The sequence below is a fragment of the Eurytemora carolleeae genome, unplaced genomic scaffold (genome assembly GCF_000591075.1).
Source record: "Eurytemora carolleeae unplaced genomic scaffold, Eaff_2.0 scaffold1695, whole genome shotgun sequence".
In the NCBI taxonomy this organism is placed as follows: domain Eukaryota; kingdom Metazoa; phylum Arthropoda; class Copepoda; order Calanoida; family Temoridae; genus Eurytemora; species Eurytemora carolleeae.
Genome location: NW_019397584.1, coordinates 16647 through 36723, shown reverse-complemented (window position 1 = coordinate 36723; position 20077 = coordinate 16647). Strand labels below are relative to the sequence as shown.

The following is a 20077-nucleotide window of genomic DNA, read 5'->3' as shown; positions in this document are numbered from 1 at the left end:
CGAGAAATTGTTGTGGTTGGCCTTCCTCCCCTCATACAATTATAACACTGTATTTGTCATCTAGATTAATCCTTCTCATCCTCTTACATCCTTTCACTTTCTTATCATCCTCTTACATCCTTTAACTTTCTTCTAATCCCTTTACATTCTTTAACTTTCTTCTCATCCTCTTTCATCCTTTTACTTTCTTCTCATCCTCTTACATCCTTTAACTTTCTTCTCATCCTCTCACATCCTTTAACTTTCTCATCATCCTCTTTCATCCTTTTACTTTCTTCTCATCCTCTTACATCCTTTAACTTTCTTCTCATCCTCTTTCATCCTTTAACTTTCTTCTCATCCTCTAAAATCCTTTTACTTTCTTCTCATCCTCTTACATCCTTTTACTTTCTTCTCATCCTCTTACATCCTTTTACTTTCTTCTCTTCCTCTTACATCCTTTTACTTTCTTCTAATTCTCTAACATCCTTTTATTTTCTTCTCATCCTCTTACATCCTTCCCCTTTCTTCTCATTCTCTTACATCCTTTCACTTTCTTCTCATTCTCTTACATCCTTTCACTTTCTTCTCATCCTCTTAAATTCTTTTACTTTCTTTTAATTTTCTCTTTATTCAAATTCCTTAATTATTTCTTTTTGAACTTTTTCCATTTTTGTTAATTTTATTTTTGAATTTTTTTCCGACCTTTATTAGCTATTATTTAACCTCTCTAGCATTCGTACCATTAAAGTTAGCGGTCTTATTTTGTTAATGAGCCATGGCTTTAAAATATGTTTACTGAAATTGGTCTCCATCGTTTATTATTTATCTGGTTTGGTTCCACCTTCACAAACTATACATCTTTAAAAACTATATATCTTTACTCTTTTTCTAAAGGAGGGGGGGATGTGGGAAGCCCTCCCCCGTCCACATCTTTACATAGATTCAGACCCCAGCCTGGATAGGGTTAAACGACCCCTCTCCTCTACTCCTTAAAGTTCTATATCATCTTGCCTTATGATTTTGTTTAATTGTCTTGAATTTACAACTTTTCTTATTCAGTTATCTTTCTTCACCCTAATCACATATCATTTAATCTTTTCATCTATTCTTTTATCCTTTCATCCTACTGCAGTAATAAACCAGAACCCTTCCTTGACTAAAAGTCGTCTTTATTCTCTTAATCTCCTCTTGTAATTCCTCAATCTCTGCTCTCTGTTTGTCGCGTCGAACCCTTTCTGCCGTTAGATCGTCTCGAGCTGAGGTTTCCAGGTTCTCCGCTCTTCTCAACCTTATCTCTTCTCCAGACCTGACCTGCTCCTGTAGCTCCTGGTTCTTGGTCTTCAACCCGTTTATCTCGTTCCTACAAACAACAAAATAAATTGGTAAGCTTAAAAAAATGCAATTTATGAAGATTAATTTAAGCGTAATTTCAAATGACCCTCCATGTAGAGATTTACAATGGCACCCTTAAAAGCGTTGTCTGATCAAGTTTGAATTGGATATCCATGTTTTTGTTTCTGTAAACTGTTTATTTTCATTCGTGGTTTCTCTGTGACTTGCCCATTTTTTGCTTATTAGAAGAAACGGAGAAATTATCAGAATTAAACACTTTTCAGTTCAGGAATACGACAGTCTATTCCTCATTTTTGCAGAGTACCGTCGGGTATTGATATCTTTTCATGAGAGTTTACCCTCAAATTTCGCTTACAGTCCCATCTCATAAATTATATTAGTTTCAAAGTTTCAGAATTCCTAATTTACTATTTGCAATGTGGAAAGTATAAGGTTTTAGCTTCTATGTTTTCAAAAGTCCGGTTGGGCTGTGGCAAACTTATTTTGATGCAGAATTCTTGATAAAATCTTTAATTGATAAAAAATATCGTCATGAGTTTTTGACATCTTTCTTATGACAAAGTGTGATACTAAATATTGAAGTACAGACCGACTTGTAGGCAGCTAGAGAAAGTATACAGTTATACAGTTAAACCCTAAATAAGCCATACATCGAAAGAATTCATGAAATGTCGTATTCTTCACTTTCTGATAGTTGAATGTTGCTGATATTTAGTTTTTTGATAAAATGATTATATGGAGCTCTTTAAAACTGTTCCTGCATATTCATGGATATTTATATATTTTCAACTGAGCTTTACATAAAATAGTATAAAACCTATTGAAAAATTGTCAAGACGGCATTTAATAAATTCTTTCGATGTTTGGCTCATTTAGGGTTTAGCTACATCTAAATCTACATTTCATGAGTGAAGATGGGTTTTAAAGTTAAGACCATAGATATGTCTTTTAGATAGATGTCGTCTTTTCAAGATTTAGGGGTTTTTGCGTTCACAATAAGCCTGAGAAAGAAGTCCAAAGGAGTTACGTGCATGTGGCGTTGAATTACAAGAGAGAGAGAGAGCATACGTTTTACGTGTAACTCCTTTGGCCAAGGGTGATTGTGAACGAAAACCCCCTAAATCTATTAAAGTTCAAAACGAGATTCAATTCAAATAAAAGTTACTAATCGCATCTCTCCCTGGTAAGTCGAGGGTGTAAAGACTTTAGACGACAAATAATGACAGTACACCCTTTGTATTATCTATTCTTGTGAGATCAATGTCAGGTAGTTTTGAAAGTATGTAAAAAGGTAGACCACATTATTTTCTTATTATAATTTCCCAATTATACTTGTTAATTGGGCTGTAATATATTTTAAGAAATAAAATTGCATTTGTTATAAAATCCAGCAATTTTCATATTTAGTTTGACACCCTGTATATAAATACTCCTGGTATAATACCTGAGACCTGAGACCTGTTCCTCCAGGTTTTTTATCATATCTCTCTTCTCCTCTGCAACCCGTCCTGATAAGCAAGGTTTCGTGATTATAACAAATCCTTATTTCTCCTTGACATTTCTCTCTAACCATGCCTTAACGGGAATTTTATTTATGAAACTGAGTTTGGATTAAATGAAAAGTGAGAATTAGGTGAACTAAGTATTGCTATTAAACTATTTTTTAGCTCTAAAATGGTAGTTATTCTTGCTATTTATTAATTAAAAACTGCACAGGCACGACATTATTGCATTCGGAAACGGGTAATCACGTTTGTAGCTGATATTTGAATCTTCTAAATTATCCAGGGTTAACAATTTTTTGAGCTATGAACATGGAAACACGGCCATATTGAAAAAGTATGTATTTCAGAAAAGTAGATAGATAGATAGATAGATAGGAAGAAAAAACGTGAACCTTAAAGCTGCTGGTCTTGTTGATATAAATCTACGAAACATGTAAATATGAAATAAATACTAAACTATGGTATATGATAAATATGGAGTTCTTTGCTCTTTGTTTCATAAACGTTCAAAACACGTGGTTTATATTTATATTACAACATCTAACAGAAACATTTAATGTTTTTATGCTGACTAGCTTGGGAACCCAGCGTTGCACAGGGGGTCATAGTTAGTCCCACTTATTACCCGCACTTTGTCGTAAATTATGATTTTAACTATTTTCCTTGTTAAAAGGCAATCAACTCAACTTAGTATATTAAAACCAAGCTAAGAACATTCCCGTGGGTCTCCCAAGTTCCCCAATCAAAATTTGAGGCAAATCAGTCCATGGGTTCCTGAGTTATGATCGGACAAACAAACAGACAGACAATACAATTTTATTTATAGACTAACACATACCGGCTGTCCCACGAAACATGACAGTTGGTAAATAGTTTAGAATGTCTTTTTCCATAATTTGTTAAGTTGTTTGATACCAAAGATCAATAAAAATTTTATATGGAAGTCATTATAAAAAGATAATGAAGCAAAAGATTTTTTTTGACTAAAAATAACGATTTATTAAATGTCATGTTTCGTGGGACACCCCGTATTCAGAGTTGAGAACTTTTTAATGAAATAAAGTTCAACTAAATAACTTTAACTCCGAAACCTTGATAATAATTCTGAGCAATGTCCACTCCTTTCCAAACCATTTGTCATTATTACGGCGGAATTCTGACAATTGATATTCTCATAGTTTTCAAACCCCGTTTATTGCAGTGACTTTTATTTTTTCCACCCTGTAAGAATATAATAAATATGTCTCCCAGGCTTTCCATACATAAACAAGAACGAATAATCAGACTATATGCCTGATTCCCTGGCGTAGATCTAAAAGAGAAGAACAGAAAACTGATGAATGATCAGATAAAGAAGATACAACGGTCGGAGAAAAAAAATAAAATAATTTTATCGTTTAAATAATCAACTTACTTATATTTTCAGTGTGTTCCTCCTCCTTTAAGCTGAGTAGATTAGATATTTCTGATATCCTCTCCTTTATTAAATAATATTATTTTCTCATAAGTTCTATTGATCTAAAAAAAGAATACGAACAAAATCTTTTAAAAACATAAAAGAATTTCCAAACTGTTTTTGTACTGTTCAATTTCTTTGTGTGCAAAAAAACTGTAAATTATAAATATAAATTTACAATCCTTTTATCTATGCAACCTGATCAAATAGTCAAATTTAAAATATCAAAGGTTTACATCCTCAGGTTGCAAAGATATAGAGATTAGAAAATTAGGGTTGGAGGCAAGTAATCAATTCCTTTGATTTTCTAAACTTTTACTAAATCCAAGCTACCAAAGTTCGTTTATGTACTGGAGCGGAGTTCTTATATAATAAATATTTTGTTTTTACTGACAAACACAAAACCAACTGCAAGAGAAACTTCAAATTTTTCAAAACGATTTTTTCGAGTTTTCTAAAATAGCGATTGTCATGTTTTGAATCGAAAAAAAATATTTTTACCTTCAGCAAAATATTCTCCTCTAACACCAACATTGCACTAAAAATTAGTCTATCAACAACTGTTAGAAAATCCAAACAACTTAGTTCGAAATTGGGATTATAATGTTAGAGACACATAAAACATTGTTATATCTTTAACATTCTGATCGTAATTTGGAAAAAAATATTCGGATTTCCTGAATGATTTCGGTACATTAGATTTGAAATCTAGAGAACTATAAAAGTCATTTATCAAATATACATTCTAAGATTGAAAGGATTGGCGAAATAATGCTCAATTTTTGCATAAAGAGTGTTCAAATCTTGGTTTGCAGTCGGTTGATTTGATATATAACAACGGAATTGTTACAATTTCTTTTAACAGCAGAGGTCATCGAATTAGCCTTCGAAACATCAAAACCCTCAACAAGTTTTATGAGGCCCCGCCAGGATTCCTATGTAAAAACAAATTTTTAAAGGCATTGTTATTTCGATTGGAGCTGCGAAAAAAAAATGAATTTTAAACATATTCTCTTTAATACAACTTTGGTTTGGCGGTCGTCTTTTATGATTAATGAGAAGATTGGGTCTGTAATAAATATCCCCGAGTACTATATCAGGGAAACCTGATACCTTATCTATATTCCTTCTAATAACTATTATCATAATTTTATGCAAACTTCGTAACCAAATAAAAGATTAACATTATCGTTCATGAACCTTGTAAATATATATATGTTCTAGTTGGGTGCCCGCTACGCCGGTCATCCTATTTGACCTGTAACCTTATGATTCAATAAAAAGTTAGTCAAGTGTAAAACCTGGCGTTGAATAGACCTGGCTCAAACCCTAGGTAGAGAAGACAGATATACAGTGCGTTTTCTTTAGTTAAGATCGATTTGGAAAGACTGGCATTTTGTGACAGGTCAATAACGAATAAGAATTTAAAATACAGAAAAACTGGTCCACAGTGCAACACACAGATATTAACCAACACTCTAAAAAATTTCAAATTTTCATCTAAAAAATTTTTTGAAACACCGGCGTCAAATTCACCTTAGCAGAATCATTCAACAAAATTTGATGCCGGGGCTCCATAAATTTTGTTAGATGAAAATTTAAAATTTCTTAGAGCGAATCTAATATACAGTTTTGACAGTGCACACATAATACCTTTCTTTAATACGTTTATGCTCCTCTAAGTGAATCTAATATACAGTTTTAACAGTGCACACATAATACCTTTCTTTAATAAGTTTATGCTCCTCTAAGTGAATCTAATATACAGTTTTAACAGTGCACACATAATACCTTTCTTTAATAAGTTTATGCTCCTCTAAGTGAATCTAATATACAGTTTTCACAATGCACACATAATACCTTTCTTTAATAAGTTTATGCTCCTCTACAGTGCACACATAATACCTTTCTTTAATAAGTTTATGCTCCTCTAGGTCCACCGGAGCACTTGTTGCTATATCCTGCAGTTGTCCAGCCATCTCAATATTATCCTTAATTTTTTAATTTAATAAAAATTTATGAAAAAAATTATTTTTGTTATTTTACCTTAATAAGCTCCTGCAGCCTTGATCTTCCAACCTCAACCTCCTCTTGTAAACCTTGTTTTGAGTCCTGAATAGGGTTCAACATGAACAGTTAACCAATTATGTACAGTCGTCGTCATATACATCAATACAATGAAGACGACGTTTGTTTGATTTTTACCAAGCTTTCAAACAGCTCGGATAACATAAACAAAGAAACAAAGAGAAGCTGTCAAAAAAGAGCTTCTCTTTGCTTACTTACAAGTATTTGTATTTTGAAAAAAAAATAAAAAAACTGTATTAGAAAATTATACATATTATACATATTATACATATTATACATATTTTACATATTATACATACTAAAAGGCTCAGTTTATAAAATACCTTATATTAGAAAGTTTTTAGAACGCGCGGTTAGTCCTAATCTTCTAGCTGTGTATCTGGTTTAGTGCCTGAATATCTAAATAATTCCCGCGCTATACGGTTCCTTTTCTCATAGCTGTGTAAAGTACATGGAGATCTAAAACTTTCAGCTCTATATTGTACCTGGAGTTCTATTATCTCCTAAATGCGTATAGTATCTAGAGTCTCAGAACACCCATCTCTGTATGGTACCTGAAGTTCTCGAATCACTTATCTGTGTATCCTGTACCTGGATTTCTAAATAATTCCAGCTCTGTATGGAACCTGAAGTTCTCGAATCACTTATCTGTGTATCCTGTACCTGGAGATCTAATTCTTCCAGGTCTGTATGGAACCTGAAGTTCTCGAATCACTTATCTGTGTATCCTGTACCTGCAGATCTAATTCTTCCAGGTCTGTATGGAACCTGAAGTTCTCGAATCACTTATCTGTGTATCTTGCACCTGGAGATCTTATTCATCCAGGTCAGTATGAAACCTGGAGTTCTCTACTCTCCTAGCTGTTTAAAGTACTTGGAGATCTAAAACTTCCAGCTCTATATTGTACCTGGAGTCCTAGAATACCCAGCTCTATATGGTACCTGGATTCCTAGAAAACCCAGCTCTATATGGTACCTGGAGTCCTAGAATACCCAGCTCTATATGGTACCTGGATTCGTAGAATACCCAGCTCTATATGGTACCTGGAGTCCTAGAATGCCCAGCTCTATATGGTACCTGGAGTCCTAGAATACCCAGCTCAATATGGTACCTGGAGTCCTAGCTAGAATACCCAGCTCTATATTGTACCTGGAGTTCTCTAATCTCCTCCTCGTATGCAACTAGAAGAGGGACAAGCCCTCCAAGCTCGTGTATCCAGGGGGCATCAGGGAACTCTGTCAGGGATATTCCTTAAAATTATCATAAAAATTAAGAGTTTCCGGAGGAAATATAAAAAAAAATTAAGGTTGTGGAAATATTTCTCCTGCAATTCCAAAAACGAAAAGGTAAGTTAGAGTAAAGTGCACTTTCATAGAAAAAGGTTGATAGATAGATATAATGGAAGCATGTTTTTAAATAAAGAAGGTAATAAACTGTTATGGTTGGATTAAAAAATTCTGCGAATGTCAAGAAAGGATTATGGCTGAAGTAAAGTGGTAAAGTTATAAATCCTTTTTTGTTCTTTAACATATTCTACTTTGAGTTAAACCAGAATAAACATTTGACGACAAACAAATATTAGATGGACACTAAAAACCAAAATGCAAAAAATAAATAGGATTTTGCAAATTACTTCTTTTAACTGAAGCTAAAAAGAAGCCACTTGCTGTTTAAAAATCTAGATGTCCAACGCTACAAAAAAAGCATAAGTCTGTATAAAATGAGACTAAACACAGTTATATCAAGATTTAGATTATTTCTAAGGCCAAACTATTGAATTTAAAATCTTTTTCTTATTATATATAATGTCTAATTTCAGCCCCCTGCCCCCCCCCTAATCAAAAAATGAAACTAACTCTACCACAAGAGCATAGCAATACCTTTCAGTTTTTAACAGAATTATAAAGTTTTTACAACTTTAAACTTTTTTTGAGCAGTTGGTTTAATTAATAAAAACTGCAACTCTCGTTGTAATTTCAAATGACTCTACATTTATAGAGGTGCATTTCTGATTTAAAACGACTTATCATTTAAGGAATATATCGTAGAGAACTGTGACTGAAAATAATTTAAACTCCGTAATTTTTATAAAAAATGTTTAAAGGTACTATAGAGAATCAGACATGCCTCTTTATAAATGAATGGCCAATTGAAATTACGTATACAGTACTTGTAATATCTAATGATCGCATAATTTCCACAACAAAAATTGTCAAAAACTAAATAAGAGGAATGCCAGTTTTAAGATATTGATCTCTTAATTACAATTGTTAACTTTTGAAATATGTTTTTTATTCATGTATTAACCAACCAGAGCCCGTTCTCTCCATAGAAAGTGGTCGTGTAGTTCACGTACTTTGGGGGACGATATGTTGGCCGCTAGATGTCTCCTGCTAAATTCTTATCTGATAGATAGATATTTCTCCGTACATTTGACGACCAATATAGGAGACGTCAAGTTGTCGACCAATGTAGTTTATGGAAGGAACGGCCTCAGGGTCTATTTATACCGGACGGAGTAAATAAAGAAAGAGGTTCAAAGATCCAATTCGAAACCTTAGAAATGAGTTCCGTTATATCTATTAAAAGTTTTCTGGTTTAATTCAATGAAAAACATGTTTTCACAAAACTTTGTTGTAAACACAAACTTCAATTTTTACTTGAAGGGCCTTTACTGTGCCTCTTTTTTAAATGAATTGGCACGTTCGACTCACAACGGTACCTTAAAATTGCGACTCTATCTTCCACATTATTGATTAATTTTTCAATGGTAACGTTAAAATGGAGGGTCACTTAAAATTTCGACGACTTTCCGCAGTGCAATTTTTTCATTTGAAAATTATTCGTATATAGGCTCCCTCTTCCCGGCTAAACAGCTGAACCGAATAAGCTTATAAAAGTAAAAAAAAAAATATTTTTAAAATTTAATTTTTCTCCACGGGAAACCGGCCCTTCGGCTAGTAATTCTTAAAAATGGTTTCTGTTCAACGACTAAAACAATGTTTACCTGTATCTAAATGTCTCGACTGCTCTTTACTGAAACAAAAGCATGTAGTTATTAAAAATCACATTTCTATAGTAATTTAGTCTTTGCAACAAACTTCAATTGTCTAGCCCTACATCTTTGCTACTGGATGGTGAAAGCCTTTGCTATTTAAAAAAACCCTAATTTGAAATACCTAAGGTCTACGTCATTGGGTTCCAAAGGTAAAGGGATTTTTAAAAACACAGTTTGTGGCAAAGAATTAATACCTTTGCAGAAAAACCACAATTTTATCACTTACTCTTGATGGGGAAAAAAGGCAATGCCGGAGAACTATAAATTCTCAGAATAGTTATTGTAAAAAATAGTTTTTCTAAAGCTTGTGTACATTTTTAATTTCAGGGGTACCATTGAGTATCTTTGATGACGCTCATTTATACCTTAGATGCTGAGTGAGTTTATAAACCATATTCTTGAGAACTGAAACTTCTCCTGGGGATTCATCCTTGCTCTCCAACCAATCAAATCCTTCAAACCTTCTCCGAACCTTTCTGCTCCGGGGTTGGAACCGTCTCCGTTGCTTCTCCTGGTTTGGGTTAACACTGCTCACGGTTTCCGAGAGTGGGTCTCTAGATCTAGACCTGGATCTAGGTCTAGGTTTGGGTCGAAGTTTGGAGGTTGGTTCGGAGTCAGGTTCTGAGAAGGGTTGAGGAGGAGGAGGAGGTTCAAATACTTTGCTGTACATATTCTCATCATTGTCCTCTTCCTCTCCATCCTGAATCTCGATCTGTTCTATATATCCATTCTTCTCCGGAAATCCTCCATTCTCTAGATATCTGTCCGTATCTAGATATACGTTCTGCTCCGTATCTCTATTCTGATCTTGATCCCGTCTACTTTTGTAGGAATGAATCTCAGCCTGAGTTTCATTTCCACTAAAAGTTCCAATATCGTCTAAATCACTGTCCTAAAACAAAAACAAACAAATATGATTTTTTATATTGATTTACAAACTAATTAGGTGTTGGGCATTTTCCCAAGGGCGACTACCCAAGTGACAATTACCCAAGTGGCAACTTCCCAAATGTGCAATTTCCCAAGCGGCAACTTCCCAAAGGTTAGGTTAGACCATCTGAGGCGCCGCAGTCTGCAATGGAGGGGGGGCCGAGCGCTGCAGCTAGGACAGACTTCGGAAGTTGCAGCTTGGGATTTTGCACATTTGGGAAGTTGCCACCTGGGAAAATAGCCTGGGGAAGTTGCCACTTGGGAAAAATCCTTTGATAACATCATTAATTACATATAAAAGACCCCAATATAAATTGTTAAAATTGAGAAATCAAGATCTACAATGAAAGTCGTCTTTATCTTTAAGATTAGAAACCTGATTTTGTAAATTTTTAATTCTGAAATTCTAACCTGAAATCTAACATGACTAGAATCCATTTTTAACCCTGTAGGGCCGGGGGGAGAACTGTTATCCTGAAATATTCAATATTTAACCCTGTAGGGCCGGGGGGAGAACTGTTATCCTGAAATATTCAATATTTAACCCTGTAGGGCCGGGGGGAGAACTGTTATCCTGAAATATTTAACTTTAACCCTGTAGGGTCGGGGGGAGAACTGTTATCCTGAAATATTTAATTTTAACCCTGTTGGGTNTAATAATAATAATATTAATAATAATAATGATAATAGGAGAACTGTTATCCTGTAATATTTAATTTTTAACCCTGTAGGGCCGAGGGGAGAACTGTTATCCTGAAATATTCAATATTTAACCCTGTAGGGCCGAGGGGAGAACTGTTATCCTGAAATATTTATTTTTAACCCTGTAGGGCCGAGGGGAGAACTGTTATCCTGTAATATAAAATTTTAACCCTGTAGGGCAAGGTTAGAACTGTTATTCTATAAAAGTGAATTCTTATTAATGTTCGTCCGTGTCGGGAGAGGGGGGGGGGAAGAGGTTTTCATGTCCCCCATACATTGTTTTACTTGAGAATATCGGCCTTTTCACTTTTTGTCAAGGGAAGAAAAGTTTAAAAATTAAATGGGGGGTTGGGAGCACATGAAAAAATAAAAGATGTGTAAAAATTATTGAACAAATGGTAGGTTAAAACAAAGAAATTGTTTTGATTAAAGAAATAAACAGATTATATAGAACGAAGATGAAAGAACAGCTTTTTAGGATTAATTGTTAGAAACAAAAACATTCTGTTTGTAACTTTCATCTTATTCCATTTCCCTAAAAGTGGTCTTACGTTATTCTTTTTCCCGCATAATCGACTAAAGATAGAGGGCATTACGTCATAATATATCTGAAATTTAAATCCTGTATGCATAGATTTATAATAAATAACAGATACGACGCTAGATGTCGTATTTTCAAGGTTCAGGGGTTTTTCATTTACAATAACCCTAAGGCAGAAGCCCAAAGGAGTTCCACGCAGGCGGAATTGAATTATAAGACAGAGAGAGAGCATGTGCTGCCTTCACGGAACTCCATTGGGCTTCTGCATCAGGGTTATTGAAGAAGAAAACAGCCTAAATCTGGAAAAGACGATAACTAGTTTCCTATCTGTTAATGTTTATTAATCTATGGCTATATGTAAGGAGGCAAAAACAAGACTTTATTAACAATAATACACTGCGTTTTTTTAAATAGATAATTTCTGTATTATTTGTGTAAATTAATTTTTTGTACAATAATGTTCTTAAATCCCCCGAGAGGAGGGAGGGGGTGCAGGGCCGTCATAAACCCAGCGTAATGACCTCCGGAGCCTCCTGATAAGCAGAATGACCACCAAGCCCCGAGAAACCGTCTCCGTGCCTTTCGCTACGTCTCCAAGCCTCTGTCTCCATGCCCTGCATTTTTGTCTCCAAAAAATGATTCGCTTTTACTTCCACAAAAACCTTTATTTTCAAACAATCTTAATAAAATGGTCATTATGCATATCAGGAGGCTCTGAAGGATATTTCGAGTGGCTCAGGCCGGCCTTGCCCTCGTTCAATTCATAAAATTCGGTCTCTGGAGTAAAAAACACCATAGCTTTGTTTAGATTCGCACTCAATTCACATCAAACAAAAGTAAATTTCACTTAATTCTGAAATATTATATGTATTCAATCATAACTCCTTCTATTGAAAAGCTATCTATTGAGATTGACAAATTGTTTTGAATTTCACATATGTATTTATTCCTAAAAGCAACACTAGAGGAGCTACGAGGTCACAAAGTAATGTCCGATAAACTGTTAAGTTTAGAACTCACACTACGTGTCTCCGTGTATCTGAAACTACCTGGATAAGTCTCCTCTCCGCTAAAGCATTTACGAAACCCGGAGTTTGGTCCGAGGGGAGTATACATTATACTTTCCCTGTGGTTTTATAGACCGGAGAAAAAGGGGAGGAAGGGGGGGAGATACCTGCTTTTACTTTTACCTGCTTCCAGGCTGATACATTCTTCTTGCAGTTAATAATAAACTGCAACAGTATGAGTAAAGGTAACATTTCATATCTTGCTTTTAGTTGCATTAAATCGCTTTACTAGAAGAGTATATTTTGTCTATAGATCGCATATTTAAGGAGTTTTAGGGGGGAAAACTTATTTGCTTTGAATGGTTTTTTTCTTATTCTTATTTTATTGTATAACGCTGATGTGCTCTGCTCTTTAAGATTGGAAGTTGAGTAAATTAGTTAAGAAGTAATTGAATTGATTCAAGTAATAGGAATAATTAAGGGCGGAGGAGACATGTATAATCTGTATAATAAAGCTCTTCGTTTATATATTTGTTTGTGTATGTGTTAGCTATAGCTGGCCAAACGGGTGGACCGAATGGGCTGGAATTTGTTAAGGGAACCCGTGGGTGCCCGGGGAGTAACATGGGCTAAGACATTTTTTTCTCTCTCTTCTTCTCCATAACCCTAATCAATATCCCTCTCCCTTCTCCTCCCTAAATACTAAGCTAACCCCCTCATGAACCTGTTTACCTAGCAGATGATGTAGATGCTGAGGGTGAACTGGTGAGACTAGACTACGATCAGGAGACTGCTAAAGGAGAGAAGGCTCTCAAGGTGAAGATACATCTAAAGATTTGTCATGATTTTATCCTTCTTAAAGGGACTGTAAACGTTAATCTTAATCAAGAATGATCAAGAATGAGTTATCTCTAATCTTCTCTTTAAAAGTTTAATATTTTCAAGAGTGGCTTGTGCTTTACTTCGGAAACAAGAGAGGAAATTGTCAGAATTAAGCCAGGAAAACGACAGTTTCTACTTTTTAACTGACAACTTCTCTTTTTTAATATTTTTATTTCTGCTGAATGAAAGCTTGCTAGATAAAAATGCTGAAATTGAAAGTCGTCTTCACTGAAGTGATCTGAACGCTTACCACTGTATAATAGCCAGGGGGTGGAAACTTCATGTGTGTGTGTCTGTACCTAAAGAGTGTGTGTAAGGAATACCGAACCGAAGGCATGTACTGTAGGTATATACAGTACATAAGAATCTCGGTATTTGTACATTCTAGGAGATATACATTTGTTTATTGCTAATTGTTTACTTAAAAATAAGTTTAATATACATGTAATATATTATTTATAAGTCAACAATATAAGCCAAATTGATATGCAAAGAATATAATTTGATTAAAGTTTACAATAAACTACTCGTTATTCAAGCTTAATTATAATTGACGACATTGCAATTTTCTTGACTGCAGTCATGCTGTGCGTCTGTACCAAAAGAGTGTGTGTAAGGAATACCGAACTTGTCTGCAGTACGACTGGCTTTCTCATGTCAGACCAGCGCCATTTCCTTTCCATTTATTCCTATTCCCTGATTATAGCAATATTTAAATCATATTTTCAGGTGATATGCTTGGGAGACAGTGCAGTTGGGAAATCAAAGCTAGTGGAACGCTTTCTTTTAGATGGGTAAACATGTAAACAAACAACAAATAGTGCAGCACACCGTACAAAACACAAACAAACAATAAATAGTGCAGTACACCGTGCAAAACACAAACAAATGAAAACTTAAAAATTCAAATCTTTCACTTTGTAACACAATTATATACTAAAGTAGAATATCTACATAAGATGTTTTCCATGCTGGCAAAAAAAGTTATTAAAGATTGACGAATACAGTTATTAAACTTCAAGCGGTGTTTCTGATAATCCTAATCAAATTATGCGTTATGTATGTCTAATCTTAATCCAAATTAATTTCTGCTCCAAATCCAAATTTAATTAGCCCAATTTAGTTCTGTTTCTAATCCTAATTTAAATATGTCATATGGTTCCAATCCTAATCCTAACAAAGTTCTGNAGTTCTGTTTCTAATCCTAATTTAAATATTCCATATGGTTATAATCCTAATCCTAACAAATTTCTGGTTCTAATCCTAATCCTAACAAATTTCTGGTTCAAATCCTAATTTAAATATACTATATGGTTCTAATCCTAATCCTAACAAAGTTCAGTTTCTAATCCTAATTTTAATATGCCATATAGTTCTAATCCTAATCCTAACAAAGTTCTGTTTCTAATCCTAATTTAAATATGCCACATGATTCTCATCTTTATCTAAATTCTAATTAACTCTTGAAAACAAAGTTTTCAGTAGGTTTAGGACTAAACTACTAAACAGAGAAAAAATAGGAACTATCTCAGAGATATGAATAAGGAAATAAACTTTTAACGCAATTCATGAAGTACACAAACATAATATACACAATAAGTACATAAACACATATCCTGAAACACATATGGTACACAATATCCATAAACTAAAACTAAAAGTAAATTGCACGTAAAGGGGATTTTACGAATGAAAACGTAACTTCTTTTTATAAATAGCTAGTGCACGCACCTCTGCCCCTTTAGTAAAAGTAAATTCAACATATACGAAGCATAAAGTCTGACCGCGTCAACCTTGTTGTACTGGTTAGTCCTGTTGATTGTCTGCTTTGATAACCCAATGTCCGTGCGGTACAATACAAACTGTGACCCGGCACGGAAATCCAAATATGCTACGGCTGCCTGTGATTGAGAAGAATTCTTTTGTAACCGAATTAATTTCCTTTACTCATTTTTATGCGTTAAAGAAAAACTAGTAGAAATTCTGAGATCCCATAATCGTACCAGTGGTTTTACTTTCTACTTCTATATAAATTGTAGTTAATAATAATACATACAGCATTATTATACTTAGTGTGCAGTTCACCAAGCACGTTTCATGCACAAAATACAGGCTAGCTGGATCGATGTGCACTGCAGTGGGCATGGCTCATACTATTTATCTAGATACATTCCCAGTAATTGATATTATTAATCTAGGTCACACGCATCTCATATTATGTTTTCAGGTACGCTCCTCAGCAGCTCTCTACCTATGCGTTAACACTGTACAGATACCGGAGTAAAAGGTCTGACGGAGATATCTTGATTGATTTCTGGGATACTGCAGGACAAGAGAGATTTAACTCTATGCACAGGTATGGGAAATATAGCAAATAACTTTAGAAATTTCCAGGACGCTTCCCGTCCATATTTGATTTAACTTTTAATTGTTGCACTTTAATTCTTTTTTTGTGTGAATTTTGACAAATTAATTAAGGCCAATTTTTTAATTATAAATTATGATTATGGCAAATTTTTTAATATTTAAAGGACCCGATCGGTTCAGCCGTTTTGACGTTTATTGGAAACAAACAAGACAAGCAAAGTATATATAGGATGGTTTAAGAGTCTAGCACTTATTTTATCATTTAAATTAACATTTTATAAAATCAGTGAGTTCATTAGCACACAATTTCCAAAATTAAACTCGAAATTCCAATTATGACGATAAAAAAACATTTTTGAAAACTTAGTTCAAGCGAAGTGGTTCAACTCAGTATGTGTAGATAAAATGCTTCTCGCTATTCAACAAATTTCATCCCGGGACGATTTACTTATCTAACCTATCTCTAGGTCCTACTATCACCAGGCCCATGCGTGTATCCTAGTGTTCGATGCTACTAGAAAAGTAACCTATAAGAACCTCTCCAACTGGTATTCAGAACTCAGGTTGGTTCGACTCATGGTTAAAGAAAAGATTAGTTGTGTTTGTTCGGATAACTGGTTTGTAAGTTGGTTGGCACTTGTTTAATATCGACCATTCCACGTCAAACTAAGGTAAATTCTACACAAGATTGTAATCTTAACTGAAGCTATTGAGAAGAACAAAAATGATTTGAATTTCTTATATGTTTCCTGATTTGGGAACTTTAGAATGGGATACCATTAATCCCGACTGCTTAATCCGAATATCCAATGTGGACACTTTTAATTTCTTGCTTAATCTACTCTTTTTTTGGATATAGTACAGAAAAATCAAAAACCGGTTTTTTAACGTTAGAGAGTTCTTCCGTTTCTGTATATCAATCTTAAATAGGCGCAAAAATTCAAATTTCCCGGCATCTGATACGCGACTCTGATTGATTGAATTTCATACACTATTCAGGATACAAGGTTAGTCTCGAGATTAAGAAAAAGAGGGTATCAAGCATTGCTCTCGATATCCACCATTCTAAAGTTCTGAAAACATTTCTCATACTTGCGCGTAAAATCAAATTAGAGGAGCTAAAAGTTCAGAAAGTTGTCCCAATAATGTCCCGGCTTAAATTTTTCTTTCTCCTTCTATCTAGCCTGTTATAGCGATAATTCAAAAGTTTTAAAATTTCGTAACTGGGATATTTCGCTATTACATTTTAAATTATATTTAATCCACAGTGTGATTGGACAAAATCAATAAAAAAATGTCTTATAAACCCACAAAACTATTAAGTATTAATGCTTTGTTTCAGGAACAAAAGAATTTAAATTATAATTTATAAAACCAAAAAACCTAAATAATTTTAAAAAGTCCCACAAACAGAAACATCTGATCAGAATCAGTGCTGATCTATTCATAATTTAAATGTGGTGTAAAGTGTCATTTTAAGTGACCCTCCGTGCAAAGATGACAATGTCCGATTCACAACGGTACCCTTAAACCTTTATCTAATCAATAATTTGAAAATATTGCAGTTTTTCTAGACTTTAAAGTGTTTAATTCTGATAATTCCTGTAAAATATAAATGCGCAATCACTTTTGTAGAGAAACCACAATAGAAAATAATCATTTTCTAATTCATACTTAATCAGACAAAGCTCTTGTGAGTCGTGAATTGGGTATTGCCCTCTTTGCAAGGAGGTTCACTTGAAATTTCGCGAGCACTCCCTTAAAGTAAATCTCTGAATATTTAGATCCTACCGTCCTTCTATCCCAGCTCTGGTTGCTGTAAACAAGATAGATGAGAACCTAGAAGTAACGGAGAAATCCTTCAACTTTGCAGCAAAGGAAACTATTCCCATCTATTCACCGAGGGGAGGAAGGCCAGCCACAACAATTTCTAGTCCGAGCCACATTCTCCTCATTTTCTTGTCCGAGCCACCTCGAAATCCTCGTCCTTCGAATATTATCTTTTTAAAGTGTTTAAATCTATAAAACAATTTTTTAAGAATCGGGTCACGTTAGAGCATTAACGAAATATTTAATTTTTGTAAATCGAAGAAAATACTTTCAATAGAATTAAAGTTTTTAAGTGCAAAATCCTGAAAAATATTCAAATTTTTTACGCGCATTTTCAGATAATCTCGGTGTAGAATGCCGCAAATTATTTCAAGTTTATAGAACTTTAATTTTTTTTTGTTATTTATAGCGAAAACCGTGGAATTTTTTCGGGTTGTTCTATGGGGCAAATTATAAGCAGAGGTGTGCCAAATATTTTGCTATTTATTTTGTATCACGAAGGTTTGCCATTACGGAGGCAGAAGAGATTTAAGTTTTACCTAAATAAAGTTTTACATTATTCTCACGGCTTTGAAGATTTCAACATGATGTAAGCATTGCAATACTTAAGTCTATCCATATTTTATGCCCTAACGTGGACTGATTTTTAAAAGATAGCTTGATCTTCAAGCATTAGAAACTTTAAAACACATAATAAGCGAAGGACGAGGATTTTGAGGTGGCTCGGACGAGAAAATGAGGAGAATGTGGCTCGGACGTCATGTTCACAATTAATTTAGAAGATGGGCGCGAAGCGCCCTCTAAGGCTAGTTTTCTATATATATGATATATGGTAAACTATCATAATGATAAATCAATGGGTAAAAATTTGGCTAAATGAAATTTAAAATGTCTACTTATAAATTTTGATTCATTTAAACAAATTCAAATAATTTTTTTACTTTGTTATACGGACAGTGAGACCTATAAAACTGTGGAATAGGAAGAAGATATTTACGGAGTTGAATTGGTATTTGATGTTGTTCAAAGCAAATAGTTTTACCATTAGCTTTAAATTCAACGTATTTAGTGAAATGAGTCTGTGTACACTGCACAATTGCTGTTTTTTTACATTTGACATTGTAAAACTTGAGTCTAACAATCGTCTTCCTATTCCGAAGATTTATGCGTCTCACTGTATATTTGATGTTTAGAGACGCTATCGACAAGGCAGTGGAATACAAGAAGAATCCGACTGATCTAGAAGACCAGATTCTAGAAGAGCTCGACAACTTCCATATAGACAAGGACAACTCAGAGGACAATAAGGACGACAACACCTCAAAGGACAAAGATAAAGAGGACAAGATTTAAATCCAGAAGATTTAACCTGAATTAAGAAGTAAAAGTCTAATAAAAGATTTAAAAGAATTAAACTCTAATTTTCTAATCCATACATCTGACGTCAGGTAGATATTTCTATGGTTTCTTCAATGGTCTACTCCATCATATTCCTTAAACTCTAATTTTCTAATCCATACATCTGACGTCAGGTACCTTAGATATTTTCTAATCCATACATCTGACGTCACTTACCTTAGATATTTTCTAATCCATACATCTGACGTCAGGTACCTTAGATATTTTCTAATCCATACATCTGACGTCAGGTACCTTAGATATTTTCTAATCCATACATCTGACGTCACTTACCTTAGATATTTTCTAATCCATACATCTGTACCTTAGATATTTTCTAATCCATACATCTGACGTCACGTACCTTAGATATTTTCTAATCCATACATCTGACGTCACGTACCTTAGATATTTCTATGGTTTCTTCAATGGTCTACTCCATCATATGGCAACGAAATAAGGATTAGAAAGTTTAGGCAATTGATTAGTTCCATTAAAGGTGAATTATCATCATCATTGTCCACGTGTTTAGAGAACCTGAATAATCTATGATCTATTGCCTCGTTAATTATTTCAATAAAATAATCAGATTCAAACATTGAACATGAACATAGATATTTATTTTTGGTATTTTAAACCATCAAACGCAAATTTGTAACATGATGATAAATAATAAAAATTAAAAGACTAATATACAATTAGTTTCCTAGATTAATCACGTGATTAAATTTGAATGGCATGTATTGTTCCTCTTCAAGTAACTAAATATGAAAAACTATCATGATTAACAAAATCATGACTTTGCTTCCCTTCCCTGGGCCCGCGGATTTTTTTCTAAAACAAAAAACTATTTTATCGATATGAAAATTGATATGAAAATATGAAAATAGTGAAACCACATTCATTCACGATAACGGATCACTTCTCATGAAAACTGACGTTTACAATAATTATGTATTTCTCAATGTTATCGCAAT

At 34.0% G+C, this 20077-nt stretch overlaps 2 protein-coding genes across 2 annotated transcripts; one reads left to right on the top strand and one right to left on the bottom strand.

The window, feature by feature from the left end:
- Positions 1–635: 635 nt before the first annotated feature.
- On the bottom strand, positions 636–12762 carry LOC111715030 (restin homolog). Its single transcript, XM_023490265.1, has 11 exons — positions 11627–12762; positions 10785–10847; positions 9809–10335; positions 9393–9421; positions 7535–7635; positions 6343–6408; positions 6202–6287; positions 4798–4834; positions 4255–4318; positions 2780–2843; positions 636–1342 (listed from the first exon to the last, which is right to left on the bottom strand). Exons 1-11 carry the CDS (start codon positions 11846–11848, stop codon positions 1093–1095), a joined length of 1509 nt encoding a protein of 502 aa, XP_023346033.1. The 5' UTR covers positions 11849–12762; the 3' UTR covers positions 636–1092.
- An 80-nt stretch (positions 12763–12842) lies between these two features.
- Positions 12843–19267, top strand: LOC111715033 (rab-like protein 2A). The gene is made up of 7 exons (XM_023490267.1): positions 12843–12868; positions 13363–13439; positions 14235–14299; positions 15733–15861; positions 16340–16435; positions 17657–17785; positions 18896–19267. Exons 1-7 carry the CDS (start codon positions 12859–12861, stop codon positions 19053–19055), a joined length of 666 nt encoding a protein of 221 aa, XP_023346035.1. The 5' UTR covers positions 12843–12858; the 3' UTR covers positions 19056–19267.
- The last annotated feature ends 810 nt before the right edge of the window (positions 19268–20077 follow it).

Bases quoted from the DNA above. Each gene is read 5' to 3' on its own strand.
- LOC111715030 (XM_023490265.1), bottom strand. From the start codon at position 11,848: ATGCTCTCTCTCTGTCTTATAATTCAATTCCGCCTGCGTGGAACTCCT. The intron at 10,848-11,626 runs GTAAGACCACTT...TGAATATTTCAG, and splicing joins TATGCGGGAAAAAGAATAAC to GATAACAGTTCTCCCCCCGG. The intron at 10,336-10,784 runs GTTAGAATTTCA...TTTTTGTTTTAG, and splicing joins CTAGTCATGTTAGATTTCAG to GACAGTGATTTAGACGATAT.
- LOC111715033 (XM_023490267.1), top strand. The intron at 13,440-14,234 runs GTGAAGATACAT...TCATATTTTCAG, and splicing joins AAGGAGAGAAGGCTCTCAAG to GTGATATGCTTGGGAGACAG. The intron at 17,786-18,895 runs GCCAGCCACAAC...TTTGATGTTTAG, and splicing joins TATTCACCGAGGGGAGGAAG to AGACGCTATCGACAAGGCAG.